Raw genomic sequence first — 25,177 nt, forward strand, 5'->3', positions numbered from 1 at the left:
CACTCACCTCAGCCTCCCAAAGGCGCGGGATTACCGGCTGAGCCACTGAGCCCGGCTGAAGACCTTTTTAATCTCAGGCATGCCTTTAATCAATGAAGTGAAGGATTAACTGCAAAATGCACTGAACTTGAAAACAGAAGTCGGCAGCACTACCCTTTCATTTCAGGATGTCTCCTGGACATTCCTATTCAGAACTGTTCTGAAAGGTTTGAAAATAGGTGTAAAGCATCCCAGAGCTGAAAAACAAGAGACCATTCTAAACAACTATGAAGACAACCTCCTCGCAGAGGCTGAGCTCATCTCCGAAGTCTCTCCTAGCTCTAGTACCTTGAGTGACAACTGCAACTTAAATGTATTGTCTTTCATAGTTTCTTGTATATGTCAGTTACATGGACATATGTACAAACAGATGGAATGTAGGGAAGAAGTGACAGCCAAGTCACAGGATCTTTCCTGACCACAGAAGCACCTCCTACATTGCTCCAGTCAGGCAGGCTCATCATCCTGATCGCCCATCTCCCTCCATCCCCTTATCTAATGGTAGGAGGCCATCAGCTCTGTGTTCTCTTGCCCAGGTTCCCCTTCCTTCTTCTCTGCCTCAGTTCAGGCCACTCTCACCTGGACCTCTAAGCTAGAGAGGGAAACTTCCCATGGCTAGACATCCTCTTTCTACCCCCTCTCCAGTCATCTCTCTAGAATACAAATCTTTTTTTTTCTCTTTGAGTGAGGTCTTTGTCACCCAGGCTGGAGTGCTGCCACAACAGCCTCAACCTCCTGGGCTCAGACAATCCTCCCACCTCAGTTTCCTGAGTAGCTGGGATTACAGGTACGCACCACCATGCCAAGTTGGTCTTAAAAATTTTTTTGCAGATATGCTATCTTGCTATGTTGCCCAGGTTGGTCTTGAACTCCTGGGCTCAAGCAATCCTTCTGCCTCAGTCTCCCAAAGAGCTGGGATTACAGGCATGAGCCAACACTCCTGGCCCTAGAATACCAACCTTGATGTGTCACTCACTCTTCTTACAAAAACAGCTGTGAATTCTACCTTTGTGCCTCACACATGCATCCCACAGCGTATGCCACCTCTCGCCTGCAGTACTTCTTCTCCTGGAGTGCCCTTCCTACCACAGCCACCTAGCAAGACCTAGCATCTTTTAAGATGCCGTGCAAAGGGCACTTTCTCCATGATCATTTCTTCCATCTCTCTTGGAGTTAGGCCTCCCCTTTTCTGTGTTTCCCAGCACTACACTGTGTTTATGGGCCATTTTACAATCATGTAGCAACTGTCAGCTCTTGTCTGTCTGGCCAGGGATGCTCTTCAATTATCCCTTCGGGGATGTATCAAGCACCTTCTGTGTGTTACGAATACAGCAGTAAGCAAAACAGAATCTCTCCTCCCAGGAAGCTCATGGTCTAGAGTGGGAAATGGACAAAGTATATTTTTAAAATAGGTGAGAGGAAGAAAAATACGGCAGGAAACATAGGTGCTACTGTGGAAAGAGTGGTTGAAGAAATCCTCTCTTATTCAGTAGTATTTGAGCACAAGCCTGACAAAAATGAGGGGAAAAGCTATGCAGAGATGTAGAAGAGGATATCCAGGGGACGGGGGATTCTGGTGAGGGTCCTGTGCATGTGAAGGCCTTCCTGGAGATGGATTCACCTCTGCATGCCCACCACTAGCCAGAGCATGGCAGAAGTCCAGCTATTATTGGGTGAATTACTGCTGAGCCATGGTCTGGTAAAGAATCACTCCCTTTCATCTCTAGTGGTTCCTTTCTGCCTAGGGGAAAAATACCCACACTACAGATGCACTGTATTTCTCTTCAGAGGCTATCCCAAAAGCAGGGTCTGAAGCCCAGCTCAAATGCCACTCCTCTGCAATCCCTTCCATCTGCATTCCTGGAGCACCCAGTTTTAACTTCTTCTGTGGTACATGTCCCATAGGACTTTATAGTGCAAGTATCTGAGTACAGACATCACCTTCCCTCAGACTCTGGAGAATCCAGATCATGACTTTTTTTTTTACACAGTTCTGTTCTTCAAGCATCATCTCGCTTAGGGACTTGTGAATAAAGACAACCTCCAGCTGAGTAACTGAATAACCTCTACCTAGATTAGCAAAATATTCATAAAGGCTGCTTCCCCACCAAAGACTTGGGGTGTGCAGGAGAAGAGAGTACACCTCTCCTTCTACCAAGGCTTGAGTACTTGCCACAGTTAGGGTTTTCATAATTGTCTTCTATAGTGCTGTTTCATGGGTCTCTTTATAATTTTTCCTGAGAAGGGAGCTTAGTCAAGTTCTCAAGGGAATTGTTGAAGCCTAAATAGATGATGCTTCTATAGCTGGGAGGTGGGGAGTGGAGACAGGGATAACTGATGGGGCTGGATGACTGATGTGGCTGGCAGGGCCACACCCAGTCATTTGCACTTTTCTGGTCCTCCAGTGTGCCCGCCCCACCTTTCCTTAATTGAGTCTTTCTACCAACTTTCTGTACTCTCTTCCAAGAGTGTACTCTCCTCCAAGTATGGACCAAAAAAAAAAAAAGAGAGAGAGAGAATATACAATTTTATTTTTTAGGAAAAAATAAAACCATGAATCATATGAACAATCCCCCTCCTCATGCTACAGGGTAAAGTGCCAACGGTTAAGAAAACAGATACTGAAATGGTCTGTCCTTACTGCAATCTGCGGCAATGACCAGAGCCTAAAGAAATCCTCTACCATCAGTGAGAGAGCATACATTCACTCCTAACTCACTGCAAACAGTTCGAAAAAGTGGAGGCTAGGTAAGCTCTGGAAAGGACGACTTAAAAAGGTTTAGAAGGCAGCAAGAGAAGGGGAGGTAAAGCGATCTCCAACGCCCCTGGATCCTGGCGCTAGAACGAATCTCTACCCCGACTGCCCCCACTTTCTCCACGTGCCCTCTTAACTCCCTTCTGCCCGCTCCACCCCCTCCCAAGTTCTCGACTGCTTCCTCAGTTACCTGCTCACCAAGTCTCGAGGCTCTGCAAAACTCTGCAGCCGGGGCGCCGGCCGGCAAGGAAGGGGTGCGGACGGAGGCCACCGGCGCTCGGCAGTCGCCGCTGCCACCGCGGGGGACGCGCGCACCGCCCTCCACGAGGCCGCGGAGCCGGTTCTGATCCCGAGCCGCCGGCCCCGCCCACCCCGGCCAGGCCCCACCCCCTCGACTGAGAGCTTTTTTGCCCTTGGCAGGCGCCGTAGTCCAAGTCCCACCGGCTCGGCCTGGCACTTTCAGCGCCAGCCGGGAGCGCGCGTCGCGCCTAGCCGGGGACAGGGTGGGCGGGCCCCGCTCTTCCCACGCCCCGCACCCGACCTCCGCAGTCAGACCCCCAGGGTGGGGAGAGCGTCGCCTCCGGGGTCTCCATCCTGCACCTGTGGCCCCTGTGGTGCCGCCCCCTCGCGCTGCGGCAGCAGAAGCTGCGATTGCCCCTGCGCCCCAGTGCGGGCTGCGCAGCCTCCGCTCGCTGCGGCCCTGGCGGGAGGGTGCGGGAGCCGACGTCCCTCCTCCTCCCGCTGCTCCCCCTCCGCCTCCCGCATCCCCCGCCCCCGCCTCGCTCTGAGCCTCCTCCCCGGCTGCGGACAGACAGCTCCGCACAGCCGCAGCGCCCGGGGTCCGCACTGCCGCCGGGAGACACGCGCCCCCAGCCGCCCCGCCCGGCCTCACCCCCGCGCAGCATGTCGGCGCTCGAGTGGTACGCCCACAAGTCCCTGGGCGATGGCATCTTCTGGATCCAAGAACGCTTCTACGAGTCGGGCAACCGCGCCAACATCTGGCTGGTGCGTGGCTCCGAGCAGGACGTGGTGATCGACACGGGCCTGGGGCTGCGCAGCCTCCCGGAGTACCTGTACTCCTCCGGCCTCCTGCAGGACGGCGGGGCCAAAGACGACGCGGCGCGCCGGCCGCTGCTGGCCGTGGCCACCCACGTGCACTTCGACCACTCCGGCGGCCTCTACCAGTTCGACCGGGTGGCCGTGCACCACGCCGAGGCCGAGGCGCTCGCCCGTGGGGACAACTTTGAGACCGTGACCTGGCTGTCCGATAGCGAGGTGGTGCGGGCGCCCAGCCCTGGCTGGAGGGCCAGGCAGTTCCGGGTGCAGGCGGTGCAGCCCACCCTCATCCTGCAGGATGGTAAATGCCCCCGCCCCGGGCGCGCGCGCGCGCTCTCCTCGAGGGAGGGTGTTCGGAAGAGCCCGTTCGAGTGCTGCATGCCGCAGACCCGCGAGGCCACAAAGAGGGGAGGTCATCTGGCACCCTTCAGAACCACTTGTGTTTCACCCTTTCCTGGGTAAAAGCCCACCGGACCAGATCTAAGGCCATCGCCGCCTTCCCTGCCAGACACCGGCTCTGGCACTGTGTAGCGGTTCGGAGGACTCCGGTGAAAGCCGGCGCCACCCCCTAGTCAGTTTCCTGTCTGTTGCAGTAGTAACACTGCCCAGACGTGTGACTAGGGATTTCCCGGGCTTGTCCTGAGCACCTGTCTGACATTTCTGGGCACTTTCGTAGAATAGATTTGTTAAAAATGACGCCTCGCGGAGGGTGGGTGTCACACGACGTTTGAGAACTGCGGACTTCATCAGCCCGGTCACCGGGTGTGAGCAGGTCCCACCTGTAGGCTTAGGAAGCCGGCAGAGTGGTGGGTGCAGTCTGCTCTTGGGGCCTTAGATTTCAGATAGGTTTCTGATCTCGATGTAGCCTCAGGAGAGAAAAGATTTGGTGGTAAACATACAAGTGGAATATGTCCGAGTCTTACGTTATCGAAGATATCTGGTCTGGCTGAAAGCAAAGATTCATAAGGAGGTTGTTTTCAGTAGAGGTAAATTATGTAGGCTGATGCATAGGCAGCCTTAGACCTCTGGCTCTGTGAAGGCTGGATGAAATTCGGAGAGAGATTCATGGAATGAAGCAACACAGAGTACGGCCCCAGCTCATTCTTCCCACACAGGCACTTAAATAGTTTGAGCTAATTAGCCACAGCAGCAATATGTGGTATATTAATTTTCTATTCTCTGTTTAAAATACTTTTGATTTTATTTTATCTTCTCAACACATTTGAAGTGAGGCCACTGGTCCCGGATTAAATGGCTTGCCTAGGGTCCACTGAGCAAGATTGTGATAAAGCTAGGACTTGAACCAAGTTATAATAGATCAAAGCATATAGACAATACATAAATCCTACCCCATAAATATATTATGATAAGTCTGAATAGAACGTGAAAGCCCTATTCTTTCCTTTCTATCTTGAGACCATTTTAATTGCCAATTTAGTTTATTAAAATGTGCCTCTGCAAGGTAGAAAAATCTGGTTGCTGCAGTACAATGAGGCTCACTTGATGACTGTACAATATGGCAAATAATAATTTCCTCTCTTCTCAAGAATATTAATTTCCTGTGTCTTCTGAATGATGTGGCCTGCTAACCTGCTATTAACATAATTCAGATGCCGGGGAGGATATATAACATATTTATATTAAAAATTTATATGCAGTTGGCCACATGAACAGCACATGCCCAAACAGCATAAAGTCTTCTTTGCTTTGGTTAGGACACAATGAGGCTGAAACCATTTGTTTATTACATTTCATTTAGTGAATTACTGATGGCCTGTCATGGAAAAGCATAAATCTGTGCATTGTATCTCTAACCTAAAAGGTGACTTACAAGCGAAGGACAGGAGGACAAAAGGAGAAAGACGTAACACTTGAAACATCATCTTTGATGGAAAAACAACTTGTCCTACTAATAGTCAAACATTATCTTCCTATGAGAAGAGAGACCTTAGATTGATATAGTACTTACCTCTTAAATGGGCCACACCTTATTTTGCCTATTTTACACAATAGTTGAGTGATAAGAAGGTCTGCCACTTTAATCCTTATTGCATATGTTAAACAATTTACTGAGATGCTATCTCAATTAGAGGAGTGGTTTCAGTTGATTTAAGTCATTTGGAACGGTTTAAATAAAAAATACAGAGCCATGACCAGACATGGTCGCTCATGCCTGTAATCCCAGCACTTTGTGAGGCAGAGGCGAGAGGATTTCCTGAGCTCAGGGGTTCAAGACTAGCCTGAGCAACATGGTGAGACTTCGTCTCTACAATATATAAAAAAAATTAGCGGGACGTCGTGGCTCACACCTGTAGTTCCAGCTACTTGGGAGGCTGAGGCAGAAGGATCGCCTGAGCCTAGCAGGTTGAGGCTGTGGTGGCTGTGAGCATGCTACTGCACTCCAGCCTGGGAGACAGAGGTGGTGATCTGCTTACCGTTATTGCTTATTGCTTATGGTTGGTCTCTGTGTTTATGGGTGGACTCTGATTCAGGAAAAAAATAATAATAATACAGAGCCTAGAAAGGTAGCAGATTGGACAGACACCTCTAACTTGGCTCCCTCCCAAAGCCCCACTGGTAAAGGAACCGTGATTTGTTTAAGTACAAATCTCCAATAGTTGGGGTCATTGTTTAGAATGCTAGAAAGTAGATATGGTGGCTGAGTTAGCGGTTTTATACTATGCCAGCAATGGGAAGTTGGGAGCCAACTGAAGAAGCCTTAAAAAGCTCAGGAATTAGCAATAGCTGGTACCTCAGTGGTGGCAAAGGGAAGAATGCTAAAATAAGTAGAACTGGGTGAAAGCCTTTTAAGAAGCTGAAACCTTTTCCCTTAGTGAATATTCCTCCCCCCCATCCAACTAGTTTATTTTCTGGGGATAGTAAAACAGGGATTTCTTGATTGAAGGATGCCAAGAGCTACTGAACACAGGGGTACAGCCTGGAAAATGAGAAATATGTATATCCTTCATACACACACACACACACACACACACACACACACACACATACGAAGGAAACCCCCCTAAAACCCGGAATTTGTTTATAAAAAACTGTATGTTTATTCTCACATGTTTAAATTTCAGTCACCTTCAAAGTACTCTCTGTTTGATGCTTGAGACACTTTTTCCACTGCTCAGAACAGTTTTTTTTAACTAATCAAGTTTGATGCCTTTCAGTGCTTCTGTCGTTTTTTTGTTTCACCTCTTCCATATTAGCATTCAGTCACCTGTTTGCTACAACTCAGAAGTTTCTTCCGCAAATTGTGATTGTGACACAGCCTTCTCAAAACTTCCAGATAAAAGCTTTGGTTAACAGTTTGATCAGGAGGAACAAATTCAGAGTGTACTACAAAGGGGCCTGCCCTTTGTCCCCCTTCATATATATGTAGAGAGAGAGAGAGAGAATTTCTTGGGAAATTAGAACATTTTATCCCGGGAATCTGCCCCCTAGAGGAAAGACTTTATAATGAAGATACTGAGGGATCCCTAAGAAATCCCTGGCCTGTCTCTACTGTCAAGCTTAGGTTACTAGGGCCTATTCAGGTGCTTCAAGCAGATTTTCTGTCCCCACTCTTTTTTTTACTAATTGATGCATAATAGTTGTGCATATTTATAGGGTACATGTAATATTTTGATACATGCACATAATGTGTAGTGGTCAAATCAGGATTTTTAATTAATTAATTTTGGTGGGGGAGTCAGGGTCTTACTTTATTGCCCAGACTGGAGTGCACTGGCATGATCACAGCTCACCACAGCCTCAGACTCCTCGGTTTAGGTGATCCTTCCACCTCAGCCTCCTGAGTAGTTGGGACTATAGACCCATGCCACCCTGCCCTGCTGGTTATTTTGTAGAGATGAGGTCTTACTATGTTGCCCAGGTTTGTCTTGAAGTCCTGATCTCAAGCAGTTTTCCCTCCTTGGCCTCTCAGAGTGCTGGATTATAGGCATGAGCTATGGTGCCTGGCCAAATCAGGGTATTTAAGCTATCCATCACTGCAAGCATTTATTCTTTTGTGTTGGGAACATTCCAAATCTATTCTTCTAGTTATTTTGAAATATACAATAAATTCTTGTTAACTATAGTTGCCCTACTGTGCTATCAAACACAAGACTATTCCTTTTATCTAACTGTATTTTTGTACCCATTAACCAACCTCTTTTGCCCCCCCCCCAACTCCTCTTCCTAGACTCTGGTAACCACCATTCTACTCACTACCTTCTGCATATGAATGAGAACATGAGATATTTGTCTTTCTGTGCCTGGTTTTTCTTAACCTAATGTCCTCCAGATCCATCTATGTATATGCAAATGACAAGATTTCATTCTTTTTTATGGCTAAATACTATTTCATTGTGTACATGTACCACATTCTCTTAATCCGTCCATTGATGGACACTTGGGTTGATTTTATAGCTTGGCTATTGTGAATAATGCTTCAATAAGTGGGAGTGCAGTGATTTCTTCAGTGTTGCAATTTCCTTTCTTTTGATATATACCCAGCAGTAGGATTGCTGGATCATATGACATTTCTATTGTTAGCTTTTTGTGGAACTTCCATTCTGTTTTTCATAGTTGCTGTACTAAATTACTTTCTCAATAACAGTATACAAGCATCCCCCTTTCTCCATATCCTTGTCAACATTTGTTATTTTCTGTCTTTGTGACAATAGCCTCTTTTTTTTGAGTCAGAGTCTCACTCTGTTGTCCAGACTGGAGTGACTCCAGTGATCCTTCCGCCTCAGCCTTCTAAGTAGCCAGAACTACAGGTACATGCTACCATGCCTGGCTAATTTTTGATTTATTGTAGAGATGAGGTCTTGCTGGTCTCCAACCCATGGGCTCAGTCAGTCCACTTGCCTCAGCCTCCCCAAGAGCCAGGATTACAGGCTGAGCCACCGAGCCCAGCCAACAATAGCCATTTTAACTAGTGTCCTCCACTCTTAAATAGGCAACTGAGAATTATGAAAAACCCGAGGAAATCCTTCAACTTGAGATCAAATATTAAAACAAGCAGCATAAAGCAACTTGAGAATGAAGGACTAGCATCAATCTCATCAGAGGGATAAGACATGTTTTATCTAAAATATGTACATGTATTTCTTTGAGTAAAACTATAATTTGAACAGATTGAGGATGCCAAGATGGGAAAGGGTGTTTGAGAAGCCAGGAGGGGTCTTGTATGACTGGAATCTGGACAACTAGATCAGGGGGAGGCATGGAAGAATTATGGGTGTGTGCATGTGCTTATGATATGTTTCATAGGCATTTCTGGTTCTTATAAGAGTGATCCTTTTGAAATTCTGCATTTGAGCATTATCAGCACATGGGAAGTAGTTTTTAAAGCCACAGGATGATGGCAGAACTATGATTTTCAACCACCAGTTGCTTATGGTTGGTCTCTGTGTTTATGGGTGGGTATTTATCTGTTACTAAATATTTTGATTATTACCTGGATATAACCAAAGATCATTAAGACTATCCCTGAGTTGGTAATTATCTACAGCTTCTTTTTAGGATCAAACTTCTCTCATATCCATCCTTCCTGTACATTTATTAGACAATTGGTCTCACACAGCTCAATTATTAAATCAACTTAGCAGTAATTTTGCCTTATCTAGCAATTATACAGTAAATGGCAGTGGTTTATAACCTTCAGAAGTACCTTAAGTCTGGACTAACTGTCTTGTAAAAGAATTTGGGCCCTTTACGACTAGAATGGGGAGACATTTGGGAGTGTCTGATGCCATCTGAATGTCACTGCTTGGATTGAAGATAAGACCAGACAGGAAGATGAAGCAGCAATGAGGCTCTTTTGGGGGTCAGTTTCATGCTTTGAAATAGACTTCAGCTACCCAGGATAGATGTCAGGGCACTGGTTTCTTGCTCTTATGTCATGAGAGTACAGTCAGGACCAAAGTTCTTTCAGAGACGTCAGCCCTGTGTTTATACAGTGCTTGGCATCAACCATTAGAAATGTCATTTAGGCATAATGACCGTAGTTTCCAGAACTTTGGTGTGCAAAAGAACCATCTGGGTAAGCACTGGCCGGGTCATGCATTCCTTGAGCTATGGCTGCCATGTTTTCTTAGCTTTGGCTCCCTCCCTCCTTGGGGAGGTAGATCAATCTCTCTCTCTCTCTCTCTCTCTCTCTCTCTCTCTCTCTCTCTCTGTCTCTGTCTCTCTGTTTCTGTTTCTCTCTCTTTCTCATTTCTAGCTATTGCTTTGTTAAACTCTGGTGTGTCTTTGTGGCTCTTTGAGCTATGGCTACCATGTTTTCCTAGTTTTGGCCCCTAATCTACCTTGGGGAAGTGAATCTCTTCTCTGTTTCTCTCTCTCTCTTTCTCTAATTTACTTTCTAAATAAACTATATTTCCAATCTAGAAATTGAGGTTTTGCTTCCGGAATCTCTATCCTGTTCCATTAGTCTGTATACCTGTTCTGAGTATTGTAGCCTTATGATAAAGTTTAAATTCTAGAAGTGTGCTACCTCCCACTTTGTTTCTTTTGCTAAGGATTATTTTGGTTACTCGTGACTGTTTATGTTTCTATATGAATTTCTGTCTTTTTTTATTTCTTTGAAAAATGTTTTGTAGTTTTCATTGTAAAGGTCTTTCACTTCTCTGGTTAGGAAGATGCCAGGTATTTCATTTTTGTGTGTGTGTGACTGTTGTAAATGGGATTGGGACTGTGCTTTTTATTTGGTTTTTTGCCCATGTGTTATTGATATATAAGAATGCAACTGCCTTTTACACATTTATTTTGTACCCTGAGACTTTGTCAAAGACTTTTATCAGTGCAAGGAGGTTTTTTGACAGATTCTCTTGGATTTTCAAGGTATAGGATTATATCATCAACAAAGAGGGGGGTAACTTCACTTCCTCTTTTCCTATTTGGATACCCCTGATTTCCTTCCCTTGTCTTATTACTCTAGCTAGGACTTCCATCATAGACTTTTTGTCTTCTGTGTCCCATATTTGGGCTTTTACTTTGGTGATCTGGATTCTTCTGCTAAAGTTAGGTGATTTGTTAGACTGATAACTCGTGATCATTCTATTTTCTTGATGTGTATTCATAGAGATATAAATTTCCCTCTTAATGCTGATTTCATGGCATCCCAGAGGTTTTGGTAAGATGTTTCTTTATTTTCTTTTATTTCCAGGAATATTTTAATTTCTGCTTTGATTTCTGAGTTGACCCAGGAATTTTTCAGTATCATGCTGTTTAGTGTCCTTGTCTTTGTGGGTTTTGGGGGAATTTTGTTGATGGTGATATTTATTTTTATTCCTCTGTGGCTGAGAAGGTGCATGGCACTATTTTAATCTTATGACATTTGTTTATGCTGTATTTATGGCCAAGGATGTGGTCAGTCTTGGAGCATGTTCCATGTAGTGATTAATAGAATGTATATTCAGGAGTTGTTGGTTGGAGTATTATGTAGGTATCTATTAAGTCCATTTGGTCAAGTGTCAAGTTTAAGTTCCGGATGTCTTTGTTGATTTTTTTTTCTCAATTATTTATCAAGGGTTGTTTTTAATGGGGTATTTAAGTCCTCAGCTATGATAGTGTTAGAGTCAATATCTTTTTTAAACTTACTTAGTAGATGCTTTATAAAAGCTGATGCTACTGTGTTGGGTACATATATGCTTAGGATGGATATTTCTTGTTGATGGATTGAACCTTTTATCATTATGTGGTGTCTTTCCATATCTTTTAAAATTTTTGATAGCTTAAAGGTTGTCTTGTCTGATATTAAGATCACAACGCCTGCCTTCTTTTGTGATCTGTTCACTTGAAAATTTGTTTTCCATCCTCTAACTTTGAGTCTATGAGTCCTTTGTAGTGAGATGTTTTTCCTGGAGGCAGCATATTATTGGATCATTTTTTTTAAAATCCAGTTTGTCATTCTATATTTTTTCAGTGGTTCATCTAGTCCATTCACATTTAGGCTGATTATTGAGATGTGAGAGTTTATCCCTGTCAGGAGGGTCTTATAAAGTTTTGTTATTGTTATTGGTGTTTGTGCTTAATACTTCTAAGTGTCTCTTGTAGAGATGGTCTAGAGGCAGCATAAATTCTTAGGGGTTGAATGTCTGGAAAGGATTTTAATTCTCCATCACTTATGAAGCTTAGCTTAGCTGGGTAGGAAATTCTTGGTTGGAATTGTTTAATCTTTGAGAACTTTGAAGATTAGACTCCAGTCTCTTCTAACCTGTAGTGTTTCTATGGATAAGTCTACTGCTATTCTAATTGGTCTTCCCCAGTAAGTAGTCTGACTTATCTTTCTCTCTGCCTTTAGGATTTTTTCTTTTATACCTGCTTTGTGTAAGTGAATTACTATCTGAGTAGGAGTTGTTCTTCTCATTTGATGCCTTGCAGGGGTTCTCTGAATCTCCTGTGTTTGGATGGCTGTGTCTCTGATGAGATGTGGGAAGTTTTCTTGGATGACTTTGTGGAATATTTGTTCCAGGGTGCTCTCTTTCTCTATTTTTGACCTCTTAATATAATCACATATCTCTTGAAGGCTTTGTTCCATCTTTTTAAGCTTCCTTTCTATGTTTTTAACAGTTTGGGTTAGTTCCATATTTTAGTTCAAGTTCTGAGATTCTTTCTTCTGCTTGGTTAATTCTGCTTTCTGTGCTTGCCAGTTTATTATTTGTTTCATTGACTGTATTCTTTATGGATTGCATCTCTTTAATTAATTATTTCATGTTTTTGTCTTGCCTTTCTTGGTTTTTATTCATGTTTTCCAACCATTCCTTGATCTCTGCATTTGTTACCTGAGACCAATCGATTTGGGTAGTCTTCATTGTTTGAGTTCCAAAGTCTGTGTGGTCCAGCACCATCTTTCTAGGGGGTTCCTGGGTTACCTGTGTTTTTTTGTTGATTTCTTCATTTGTGATAGATTTTTCTTTTCTCTTTACTTTCATTGCTCAGTGAGAGGGGAAATAGTTTTCACTTCTGTTTGCTCAACCCCCAATTTTTCCTTTGGTAAAGCCAAGAGATTTGTTTGATTTTGAAGCAAGATTGGAGATGGGGAGCTGTGCTGTCCTTTTGCAGCTTTGAGATTTGAATAAGGTGTATTAGGGGTGCTAAGACTCAAAAGCTGCCTGTAGATCACAATGTTCACTGACTAGAGTGTGGGGCCCCTGCAACCCACTTCTCACCACCTCGTGCAATGGGAACATATGTATATCCCCCCCACTCATCCACTGCAGGCTGGGTTCCTCGTCTCCAGTTGCAGCTATAGACCCACAAATGTTCCAGTTAGAAAAATGGGGCAGCTGGGTCTCCTCATCAGTCCTATCCCTTTCGGGATACTGCATCTGGGATATTCTCTCTGGTTGACAGTGATCAACCTCAGGTGCTGAATTCACCTTTCAGTCTCTGAGGGTAGCTCCACTGTTCACTTGGGCAGGTTGGAGCCTGTCTCTACCTGGGTACCAGGACCAAGGCGGTAGCAGTGTCTCTGCAGCTTGTCCTCTTCAAGGACTTGACAGCTAGTTACTCTGGTGTATTTTCTCTGTGGTCCCCACTGCCAATGTCCTGTCTGGTACCAGAGGCTGTGGTAGTGGGAAGCACTGCTAATGGCTACTTTTCACCACTTTCTTCCAGATAGGTTTGCAGAAATGGACCATGGAACATGCTGGGATCTGATCTGAGTGGCCAAGCTGGGCAGACGCCTCAGCAGGAAAGCTCAAACCGCTTGTTCCCACATCCCCACTAAGTCAGACACTCACACACTCACTTGCCGACACACTTGCATGCATATTCATCCCTATGCACACTCATTTATATGGAGAATCACACACTCAGACTGACTGTTGCGATCTTGGAATCCTCTATCAAGGAATTTCTTTACTGTTACATTCAGAAAAGAAAGTCTGTCAATCTCTGGGTATGTAAAACAAAAGCCAGAGGCACCCAGCATATCTAGAAAATATATTTGAAGTATTATGTTTATCTTTAGAATTATTGCAAGTTTGTGCATTCAATTTTATATCCATGTTTAAAAGCTATATATTAAATAGGTATAATTCATCTACCATGAGATTTGCCCTTTTAACATACAATTCTGTGGGTTTTAGTACATCCACAGAGTTACACATCCATTGCAACCAAAATTAGAACATTTTTATTGCCCCCAAAAGAAACCTCATATCCCCTGGCTATCACCTGCCCACCTCTCCAACCCTCCTCTCCCCACCCCAGATGTGTCTATTCTGGACAGTTCATATAAATAGAACAATACAACGTGTGGACCTTTGTGACTGGCTTTTTTCACTTAGCATAGTGACTTCAAGGTTTATTTATGTTGAAGCATGGATCAGCTCTTCTTTTTATTGCTAAATAAGATTCTATTTTATGAATATGTACTACATTTTATTTATCCATTCATCAGTTGATGTACATTTGGATTGTTTCCACTTATTATATCTTTTTTTGGTGGGTAGGGGTCTCACTCTGTCCCCTATAGAGTGCAGTGGCATGATCACAGCTCACCACAGCCTCTACCTCCCGAGTTGTTCTGCCTCAGTCTCCCAAGTTGCTAGGACTATAGGTGTGCCACCACACCCAGCTTATTTTTTTTATTTTTTATTTTTATTTTATTTTATTTTATTTTTTAGTTGGAGTCTCACTCTGTCGCCCAGACTGGAGTGCAGTGGCCGCTCCTGGCTACCGCAGCCTCGACCTGCTGGGCTCCGGCGATCCTTCCGCCTCAGCCTTCCAAGTAGCTGGAACTACAGGTGCACGCTACCACGCCCGGTTAATTTTTGGTTTATTGTAGAAATGAGGTCTCGCCAAGTTGCCCAGGCGGGTCTCGAACCCGCGGGCTCAGGCAATCCACTCACCTCAGCCTCCCAAAGGCGCGGGATTACAGGCTGAGCCACTGAGCCCGGCTATTTTTAAAAAATTTTTTATAGAGACAGAGTCTTATTGTGTTGCCCAGGATGATCTGGAACTCCTGGGCTCAAATAATCCTCCTGCGTTGGCCTCTCAAATTGCTGGAATTATAGGCATGTGCACTGCACCTGGCCTATTATGTCTTTTTTTTTTTTTAACAGTTTTATCAAGGTATATTTTATACACCCTAAAATATACTCATTTTAAGTATGTAGTTTGACGAATTATGAGAAACTTACATATTTATGCAACCATAACCACAATCTAGGTCAATAATACCTCCATCACCCTCAAAAGTTTCCTCCTGCTCATTTACAGGCAATCCCTACTGCCAGTCATTGCCCCACTGATCTGTTTTGTGACACTACAATTTTGACTTTTAAAAAAAGTTCTAAAAAAAACAATTATTCAGTATATAGTCTTGTGTCTGCCTTCTTCCATGTGTCCTGTTGTTTTGGAGATTCATTTGTGTTGTTCTCTCTATTAATTCATTCCTTTCTATTGCTGAGAAATATTCCATGTGTAGATAAATATATTTTGTTTATTCACCTGTTGATGCAAATTTGAATCTTTCTGGTTTGGAGCTGTTGTTAATAATGTTGTCATGAATATTTGCATGCAAGTCTTTGTGTGGACATATGTTTTTACTTCCCTTGGTAGACACCTATGAATAGTATTTCTGGGTTTTGTGGTAAATATATATTGATTTTTTAAGAAGGTGCCAAACTGTTTTCCAAAGTGGGTTTACCAGTCTACATTCCCAAGTGCAATGTATAATGGTTCCAGTTTTTCCACATCTTTGTCAATATTTGGTTTTGTCAATCCTTTTGAATTTAGACATTTTAGTATAATGGTATTTCATTGTGATTTAATTTGTGTTTTGCTAATGATTAATGATGTTGAGCATCTTTTCAGGTAGTTATTTGCTAATCAAATAACCTTGTTAAAGGGTCTATAAAAATCTTTTCTCCTTTTTAAAAGTTGGGTTTTTGTTTTCCTCCCTCTCTCCCTCCCTTCCTCCCTTTTTTTCTTTATTTTCTGAGATAGAGTCTCATTCTTTGACCTAGGCTGGAATGCAGTGGCACAATCATTGCTCACTGCAGACTTGAACTCCTGGGCTTAAATTATATATCCTGGGTACACATTTTACCAGAAACGTATTTTGCAAATATTTCCTCCCAGTGTATGACCTGCCTTTTTATTTTCCTAATGATGTCTTTTTAAGCAGGAAAGTGTCTAACTTGGATGGAGTCCAGTTAGTTTTTCTTATGTTTAATGCTTATTGTATCATAGAAAAGAGATCTGTATCTAACCCAAGATCACAACCATTTTCGTCTATTTTTTTTTCTAGAGCATTCCCCATTAGGTTTGTGACCTATTTTACTTAATTTTTGTGAATATTGTGAGATAAAGGGTCAAGAGATTGCATATATATATCCAAAGTGCCCTAGTCTAATTTGTTGAAAAAACTATCCTTTTACCTACTGCATTACCTTGGTTGTTCTTTGTCAAAAATCCATTGATAACATGATAAATGTCTGCTTCTGAACTCTCTAGTCCTTTCCATTGATCATATCTATCATTTAGCCAGTAACACAATGCCATGGTTACTGCAGCTTTATTGTAATTCTTGAAATTGGATTAGTCTTCCAACTTTGTTCCCGTTTTTGTAATTGTATTGGCCATTACAGTTTTTTAATTATTTCCATGTAAATTTTAGAATCAAATTTTCAGTATCTTAAAAAAAGCATGTCAAGATTTTTATTGTGATTGCTGAAACTGCACTGATCCTGATAGTAACCACTAGACACATGTGGCCATTTAAATACAAATGTAAAATAATGAAGTTGATTAAAATTAATGTTTTAATTCTTTAGTTTCTCTAACCTTAGTTCTAGTGCCATTAGCCACATGTAGCTAATGGTTATTATATTGGACCATATTGATATGAAACATTTCAGTCATTGTAGAAAGTTCTATTAGACCATGTAGCTGTGGGAAAAACATGAGTTACATTACCATCTTAACAGTATTGAGTCTCCCAATCAATAAAAATAGCTTCTCTCTCTCTCTTTGTTTAGATCTTCTTTAATTTCTCTTGACAGTGTTTTTGTAGTTTTCAGTGTACAGATATTACAAAGCACTTTTTCCTAAGTACTCTTTTTGATGCTATTTTGAATAGTGATTTAATTCATTTTTAATAGTTCTTTGTAAAGTATAGAAATATAATTGATTTTGTATATTGATCTTGTATCCCATGACATGCTAAACTTGTTTTTTAATTCTCCAACTTTTTCCTACATCACATATTGCCTATGAGTAAAGTCAGACTGACTTCTTCTTTTCTAGTCCATGTGACTTTCTGTCTTTTCCTTGGCTTAGGAAAGGCTAGGTGTGCTGCTATGATCTTCAGTATAATATTGAATAGAAATGATAACAGCAGACTTTGTTGCTGTGTTCTTGCCTTAGGAGGAAAGCATTTGGTCTGTCTGTTCAGAGAGACATTACTTAGTAGGTTTTTCATAAGTTTTCTTTATAAAGGTCAAGACCTCCCTTTCTCTTCCTATTTTGCTGGAAGTTTTTATCATGAATGAGGGATTGGATTTTTTTCATATACTTTTTATGCATTGATTGAGATAACAATATTACTTTCTTCTTTATTTTATGAATATGGTTTATTACATTAATTTATTTTCACAGGTTAAGCCAAGCTTGCATTTCTAGGATAAACCCCACTTGATCTCAGAAGTTAAACTAAACTTAACATTTCTGGGATAAACCCCACTTATCTTGTTTATGAGTTGCTGGATTTGATTTTCCAATCCTTTGTTAAGGATTTTGAGACTATATTCATTATGAATGTTCGTCTGTAGTACTTTTTTTTTTTTTTACATTGTCTTGGTCTGACTTTTATCAGGGTAAAATAGAATTAGTAAGGTTTCTTTCTTCATCTATATTCTGAAAGTCTTCATATAGGATTGTTATTATCCCTTTCTTAAAAATGATTCATAGAATTTACCAATGAAGCTGTCTTTGAACCCAGACTTTTCTTTGTGGAGAGATTTTAAATTATTAATCTTTTTTTTTTTTTTTGCTTGATATAGGTCTATTTAGACTTCATTTCTTCTCTGATCACTTTTGGTATCTTGTCTCTTTTTAAAAATATGTTCACTTCAACTAAGTTATCAAATTTGGTGACTTAAAGTTGTTCATAATATTCACTTATTCTCCTTTTTTTTTTTGAGTTGGAGTCTCACTCGATCGCCCAGACTGGATTGCAGTGGCCGCTCCCGGTCACCGCAGCCTCGACCTGCTGGGCTCCGGCGATCCTTCCGCCTCAGCCTTCCGAGTAGCCGGAATTACAGGCGTGCGCTACCACGCCTGGCTGATTTTTTGATTTATTGTAGAGATGAGGTCTTGCTGCCCGGGCGGGTCTCGAACTCGTGGGCTCAGGCAATCCACTCGCCTCAGCCTCACAAAGGCGCAGGATTACAGGCTGAGCCACCGAGCCCGGCTACTTATTCTTCTTTTAATTGATTTGGCTTCTGTACTAATATTTCTTATTTCATCCCTAATGTTTTCTTGATTTGTCTTGTTAAATATGTGTCAAATTTACATTTTTTCAAAGAAACAGCTGTTGGTTTAACTCATTTTCTTTATTGATATTTGTTTACTATATCATTTATTTTTCCTCTGCTCTTTATTATTTCTTTCTTAATACTTACTTTATTTTTGATTTGCTCATCTTTTCCTGACTTTTAAAGAAGTAATTTTGGTTATTGATTTTAAATGTTTAATTATAAAATAAGCCTTTAAAGCAATAAATTTTCTCCAAAGAACTGCTTCAATTGAATTCCATACATTTCATTCAAGATATTCTCTAATCTCCCGGTTGATTTCTTCTTTGATCCATAAGCTACATAGAACTATAATGTTTACTTTACATATATTTGGGTATTTCTTATATTTGTTTTTGTTATTTCTAAATTATGTTGTTATTTTTATTAAAAATACATTATAAGCCAAGTGTGGTGCTGTGTGCCTGTAGTCCCAGCTACTCAGGAGGCTGAGGCAAGAGGATCACTTGAACCCAAGAATTTGAGTCTAGCTTGAGCAACATAGTGAGACCTTGATTCTAAAGAAATAATAATAAAAATAAAACACATTATTCATTGTTCATTTTGTTATCTCTAATTTAATTATATTGTGGTCAGAGAACTTATTGTGTATGATTTTACTCTTTTTATATTTGAGTCTTACTGTATAGCCTGATTAATATTTCATATGTAATTGAAAAGAATGTGTTCTCTGCTGTTTTGGAGTAAAGTGTTTTTTTTTTTTATTTTAGTTAAGTTTAGTTGGTTGATAGAGGTCTTCTTACCAATTTTCTATTTAATTGTTTTATGAATTACTTACAGAGGAATATTGAACTCTTCAAGTATAATTGTTGAATTGTTTATTTTCATTTTATCAGTTTTGCTTCATGCATTTTTTGGACTCTGTTTTAGGTGGACATACATTTATAATTATTTGTTAATGTCTTGGCCTAATGTATATCCTCATAAAATATATCTCTTTTCTTTAGTACTGTTCCTTATGTAAAAATCTGTTTTGTCTTATATTAATATAGCTGCTCTAGTTCCCTTATCGTTAATAATTACATGATGGAACTTTTTCAATCTATTTTTGTCTTTTATCTTATCGTTTATCTTCTTTTTAATCCAGTCTGACAATCTCTGCCTCTTTATACATAACAAATCCTGATTATTACACCATTGTGGTTCCTCTATTAACTTTTTAGTTATATTTCTTTGGGGTTTTTTTTCCGTGTGTGTGTAATTGCACTAGAGATTACAATATAGATCATTTCATATGTTGTGATTTACTTCAAGTTAATACCAAGTTGATTTCAGTGGAATATATCAATTTTGCACTCATATTGCTCCATTTATTCTCCTCAACAATTGAAGCATCTGGGACTTTACTTACTTGTGAGTTAGCAAGTTAGCCTGCCCTAGTTTATTGGTTTCTGACAGAAGATATGAGATTCCTGGGTCAGAGATAAGGGAGAAATTAGTACTAATAGCAATAGCATTAACCAGAGCATCATCGTCTTGTACCAATTCCTCAAGCCATAATTCTGACAGAGTGACAAAAAAGCGGGCAAAATATATTTCGGTTTACTAGAGGAACATTCATGAATTGTGTCAACATGATACTAGTACCATGGGTGTTCTGAAAAGTAAAAATTTCATGATCAAATAAGTATGATAAATTGTACAACTATATCTATCTTGTGTATATCCCTAGTATACATTAGTATATAAAAGCTCTCAGAAATCTTGCCACAAAGAAAAGCCTCTTAATTTTTTTTGAAGTGAGAGTTCCCAAAATTTCTTGACCACAGAATTATCTTTTCTTTTATACATCATAATAACCTGTAGAAGTAGTGTTCCACATTACTTGCTCTGGCAAATATACTGCTCTAGTAAACAATAGGAATGAAATGTAGGTGGCTTATTTTTAAATCATTACTAATAAATATAGCATTTATGAAATAAAAATGAAATAATTATCATCCTTCCCCATTTCTTTGAAAATACTTAATGTTCTTCTGTTCCTTAAATGGTTAAAGTCAGGTACACAACATGTTTACCTGTGCACTCTGTTTTCATTTGCAGGGGATGTGATCAACCTTGGTGACAGACAGCTCACCGTGATGCACATGCCAGGTCACTCCAGGGGCAGTATTTGCTTACATGACAAAGACCGGAAGATTCTCTTCAGTGGAGATGTTGTGTATGATGGATCACTGATTGACTGGCTCCCATACAGCAGGATAAGTGACTATGTTGGGACCTGTGAACGTCTGATAGAATTAGTGGACAGAGGTCTGGTAGAGAAGGTACTTCCTGGCCACTTCAATACCTTTGGTGCCGAAAGGCTTTTCCGATTGGCTTCTAACTATATTTCAAAAGCTGGGATATGTCACAAAGTTTCTACTTTTGCCATGCGATCTCTTGCCAGTTTAGCTCTACGTGTCACAAATTCTAGGACCTCACCCTAGGATAGATCCACACAGGTCATCTGTTTTGATTAATTACATAAATTAATAAAATTCATTCTGTGCTGTTTAAATGATTAATAGTGAGCATTTCAAGAAGTGCTTTTATACCACTATTGTATATTAGAGAAAAGATTGAGAATGAATAAGCCAAAAAAGAAAATTCTGAGTTTATTTTCTTTCTTCCAAGTAGTAAATTATTTAAATAAGCTTATAATTTGCCAAAGCTGTCATCTTATTTGCTGTAGAAATGACATAGAAGTATATGGGGAAGCAAGGAGGTATTTTACAGCCAGAGAAAAAACTGGCTCTGCCTCCTGTTTGTCTTACTTTATTTCCTAGATGACCTAGGAAAAAGGCATATAGAGTTTTATGTTTATACTCCAAATTTGATATTTTGTGTATATTATTTAAAGATAAAGGTTCTTGGGTTTAAAATATACTAGAACTGAATACAAATATAAAAACTAACATTTAGAATGACAGCTAAAGCATTCCATCGTTATGGTTCTGGATTTTTTATGCTTCTTTTTATTTATGTATTCTTTATTACTTATGTAATTATAGCATATATGAAATGGTATGTAATTTAACTTATGAAAAGTACAATGAATTTTGTTTTGTTGCAAAGCTTTAAATATAAATTGCAGAGTGCTTCAGTAAAAAGCTACTATATATTGTTGTTTGTTATTATGTAAGTAATATTTTCAATCATGAAAGTGAAATTCAGATTCTGTAATCTAACTACAAATTGTCAGATTTCTTAAAAGGACACTGTCAGGCAAATTTGAAAATATACACTTTGAGAATAATTTTTTATTATATCCTATTTTAATATTAACAGCTATTATAAACAGAATTTTTCTTGTTAAATAGCAACTTCAGTATTGTTTTATGTTTTACAGTATCAAAACAACAATGAAGATCTACAACATCCTGATATAAATTATTCTTTTACTTAACATGCATATGTACTACAGAAAGGTTTTTAATTAATTACAAAATATGCATTAGATACTGACTTAGGGTGAATTGCTCTTTTTTATCCTGATTCACAACACCTATTCCTGTTCAGTATTCTTTGTCTTCAGTAGAGAAGTAAGTCTATGTTCGTAAAGTCATAAGAAAGGTTTTACCACTATGTAGTAAAATGTTTTGGTTTGGTGCTGTTAATTTATTAAAAAGTCTTTTCACAAAGGTTTTTCAAACAGTTCTTTTCACTGCCTTTTAATCTTGACATGTCTGAAACCAAACTGAGATAGCTTTGGAAATCAGATTTTTTAATATTTGGGAGATCCAGCAATTTTGATTTCTGAAAAAATTTTGAAACTTTTTCCTACAAACACCCAGGTTCTTTATTTTTTTAAGTTCATTCAACACACACACACACACACACACGTACATAATCCCACATACATACACACACAGTCACATACATAAATGCCCAGCACTGCGCTAAACACTGTGGAAGCTAAAAAGTCAAAGAGACAACATTACAGCTAGATGTTGAAAGCACACGAAACATAAATAATACTATATGCAAGTTGAAGTTAATGTAAATTATACATGAATGTAAGGGTTATAAATAGAAAGGCATGAAGTTTGGTTAGAAAATGTTTCCTGGTGGAGGGGATTTTGAGTTAGATTTGGGAGAATGATTTGTTCGATGGTCAGTGTAAAAAACAAAAACAATCCAAGAATAGGGACGTAAGCATTGCTGTCTAGAATAGTCTGTTCCTTGTGACAATATAAATTTAATTTTCAGGAATCCCATATCTGCCAAACACCATGTATTTAGCATGAGAAAGATGGACTTGTGATTGTGTATATGTCATCCTTAATGAGACATGAGCTGAACTGCCACATGCCACCAAATAAACCTTTACTTAGAATCAGAAAAGCCATGATGGATTCAAATAGAGCGTATCATGGGAGTTTCTCTAAGAGGATCATTCAAGGCAGTAGGTCTGTTTCAACTGAGTGTGACATTGAGACTATACATTTGGTTCAGGGCAACTACAATCACTTAATAAGCCTTAAATATAGCCATTATTTTTATATCAGTAGCACAAAAGAAAACCAAAAGTCCTTAACCATTGATCATTTCATCATACTTTAGGTTTTTTTTTAAATCAGGGTATAGTAGACACCACATTTTATCACGAAATATATAAACCTGCTGAAGGATTTCCTTATTTATAAAAAGCGTGATTTTTAAAAACACATTGATATTATTTTTTAATTTCCCAATTTTTTTTCAGTTTTTCAAATTGTACTACAGCATAAGACTGTGATATTTTGCTGTTGCTTCAATGTGAATAAGTTGGGGAAGGATGTCATTTACTGAGTGCCCATGCTGTGCATTTTAAATATGCATTACTTAATTTAACCTTAGCCCCAGCACCAAGAGGTAGTTGACCAGCCTCAAACAACACAACTTTCGACAAAGCTGGTAACTGAACATAGGTCTTTCTACCCCAAACTGCTCTTTCTCTTATACCTGAACAAGAACATACAATTGGCAAGGTGTATTTTTACTTTCCAAGATGCCACATGTGCCACGATAAATCAAATGATGTTAAAGTATAATAGTAACATATCTTTTAAAGGCTTTCAAAACATATATTTTCACCCTGACAGTGACCCTTGTAACTTATGATTTTTGGAAATAATTAGTATGTAAGTATAATTCAAAGTTGTCAAAGTGTAAGACACTTAGAAGTAATTTTTATTATTTATATTGTTAATGCTTACTATTTGGAAATTCATTTCCCTTACTGGATGTTTCCTTTTAACTGAGAAGCCTAAAACAAACAAAAACCCTATGTGTTATCCTGATATAGTTGAATAAATGACTGTGTATTTGTTCTTATATGGATAGTAATATGAATGTGACATGCACAAATTGTCCTCTGATAATTTTCAGATAAGTGTAAGTAAACATTTGTGTAATAAATATTAAAGTGGACATTTTATTTCAATTTATAATTGATATTTTTATAACAGCAAATTTCTATTTAATTTCTTGAAGTACAGTTTTGAAAAGCTCACTGTATATAAGATGCCAAATTCATGGGAAACAACAGAGAACTCATAAGCAGAAAAATACCCATAAAAAACTTTAGTAGTTAATATATGGCATTTCAATCAATGGGTAAAAGATGGATTATTCAATAAATGTTACAGCTATTGATATGGGAAAAATGGCCCCTGCCATTATAAAAATAAATTCCAAATGGGTTGAAGACATATATGTGAAAACCAGAATCATACATCTATTCAAAGAAAATTTAAATCATGTTTAACACTTTAGGATAGGGAAAATCTGCTTTCTATAGACACAAAAAAGTAAAATTACTTCAAAATTTGAAATGTCTCAGAGTTTAGACAACATAAAGTTAAAAAGAGAGATTAGAATAAATATTCACAATTTTTCTAACAAAAAAATTTTTAGCAAGTATAAAGAATGCCTAAAAATTAATAAGAAAAACATAGACTATTGTAAGGGAGGAAAGACCGTTCTACCCTCTTGAGTTCTGTGACTGGGCCTGGATAATTAAATTGACCAAAGACAGATTAACAGGAGAAAAGCAAACAAAATTTATTTGATGTTAATATTTTTATATGTACACAGAAGCCTTCATATATAAGAAATAAAGACCCACAGATGAAGATGGACCCGATATCCCATTTTAACAAAGAATGATACATTGTGGAGACATTACAAGAAAGGAAAAAGGAGTTTTGGCTAGGAGAGGTAAGTTGACTAGAAAATATGTGGAAGATATGGGGTTATTTTAGGAGGGTTTTTTTTTTTTTTAAATACAGGCTCATCTTGGCATTTACTCCCCATCTTCAGTGATAAGAACAGTCTCTTTGTGGGTATGGTGAAGGAGAGCAGCTCTCTCATGGGAAATCTCATGCCTGGCTTTTTGGTTAAAAGGGAGTCAGAGAGGCCTTCCTGCATCTGCTTTTCCTCAGTTGCCTTCAGCCCCAAATAACCAATATGCCAAAGTGACATCTTTTGGGATAGCATGTTCTTCTTTTACTACCTATTATAAAAATGAGTGAACTATATGAGCAGTTTACTCATAGAAACGGAAACACAAAGAGCCACTAAACATATCAAAATATGTGGAACCTCACTAATAATTAGGGAAATGCAAATGAAAACAATGAGATAGCTTAACCAGACTGGGAAATTTTGAAAACACGAAGTACTGGTAAGGGTAAGTGGATATTTCATGTTGTGCTGCTAGGAGTGTAAAGTGTCCCAGTCATTTGGAGAGACAAGTTTGGGGTGTGATTTGGCACGTTTAGACTTTGGATGAAGAATGGCAGTTTGAAGATGCCCTTTG

The 25,177-nt window shown here is 39.6% G+C and overlaps 2 protein-coding genes across 2 annotated transcripts in view; one reads left to right on the forward strand and one right to left on the reverse strand.

Annotated features, from left to right (window-relative positions):
- POLR3G (RNA polymerase III subunit G) overlaps positions 1 to 3,115 on the reverse strand; it is a 32,479-nt gene extending 29,364 nt beyond the window's left edge. Inside the window, exon 1 of the mRNA XM_008054698.2 lies at positions 2,985 to 3,115. The gene's annotated coding sequence lies outside the window, so the exon portion shown is untranslated. The remainder of the gene's footprint in view (positions 1 to 2,984) is intronic.
- Positions 3,116 to 3,233: 118 nt separating this feature from the next.
- MBLAC2 (metallo-beta-lactamase domain containing 2) lies at positions 3,234 to 22,026 on the forward strand. Its single transcript, XM_008054697.2, has 2 exons — positions 3,234 to 4,151; positions 20,437 to 22,026. Exons 1-2 carry the CDS (start codon positions 3,698 to 3,700, stop codon positions 20,820 to 20,822), a joined length of 840 nt encoding a protein of 279 aa, XP_008052888.1. The 5' UTR covers positions 3,234 to 3,697; the 3' UTR covers positions 20,823 to 22,026.
- Positions 22,027 to 25,177: the final 3,151 nt, after the last annotated feature.

This window comes from Carlito syrichta, unplaced genomic scaffold, assembly GCF_000164805.1.
Source record: "Carlito syrichta isolate Samal-C Ts95f unplaced genomic scaffold, Tarsius_syrichta-2.0.1 Scaffold298254, whole genome shotgun sequence".
Lineage (NCBI taxonomy): Eukaryota > Metazoa > Chordata > Mammalia > Primates > Tarsiidae > Carlito > Carlito syrichta.

Excerpts from the sequence above, each read along its gene's own strand:
- MBLAC2 (XM_008054697.2), top strand. The coding sequence starts at position 3,698 with ATGTCGGCGCTCGAGTGGTACGCCCACAAGTCCCTGGGCGATGGCATC. Across the intron at positions 4,152-20,436 it reads CACCCTCATCCTGCAGGATG|GGGATGTGATCAACCTTGGT; the intron begins GTAAATGCCCCC and ends TTTCATTTGCAG.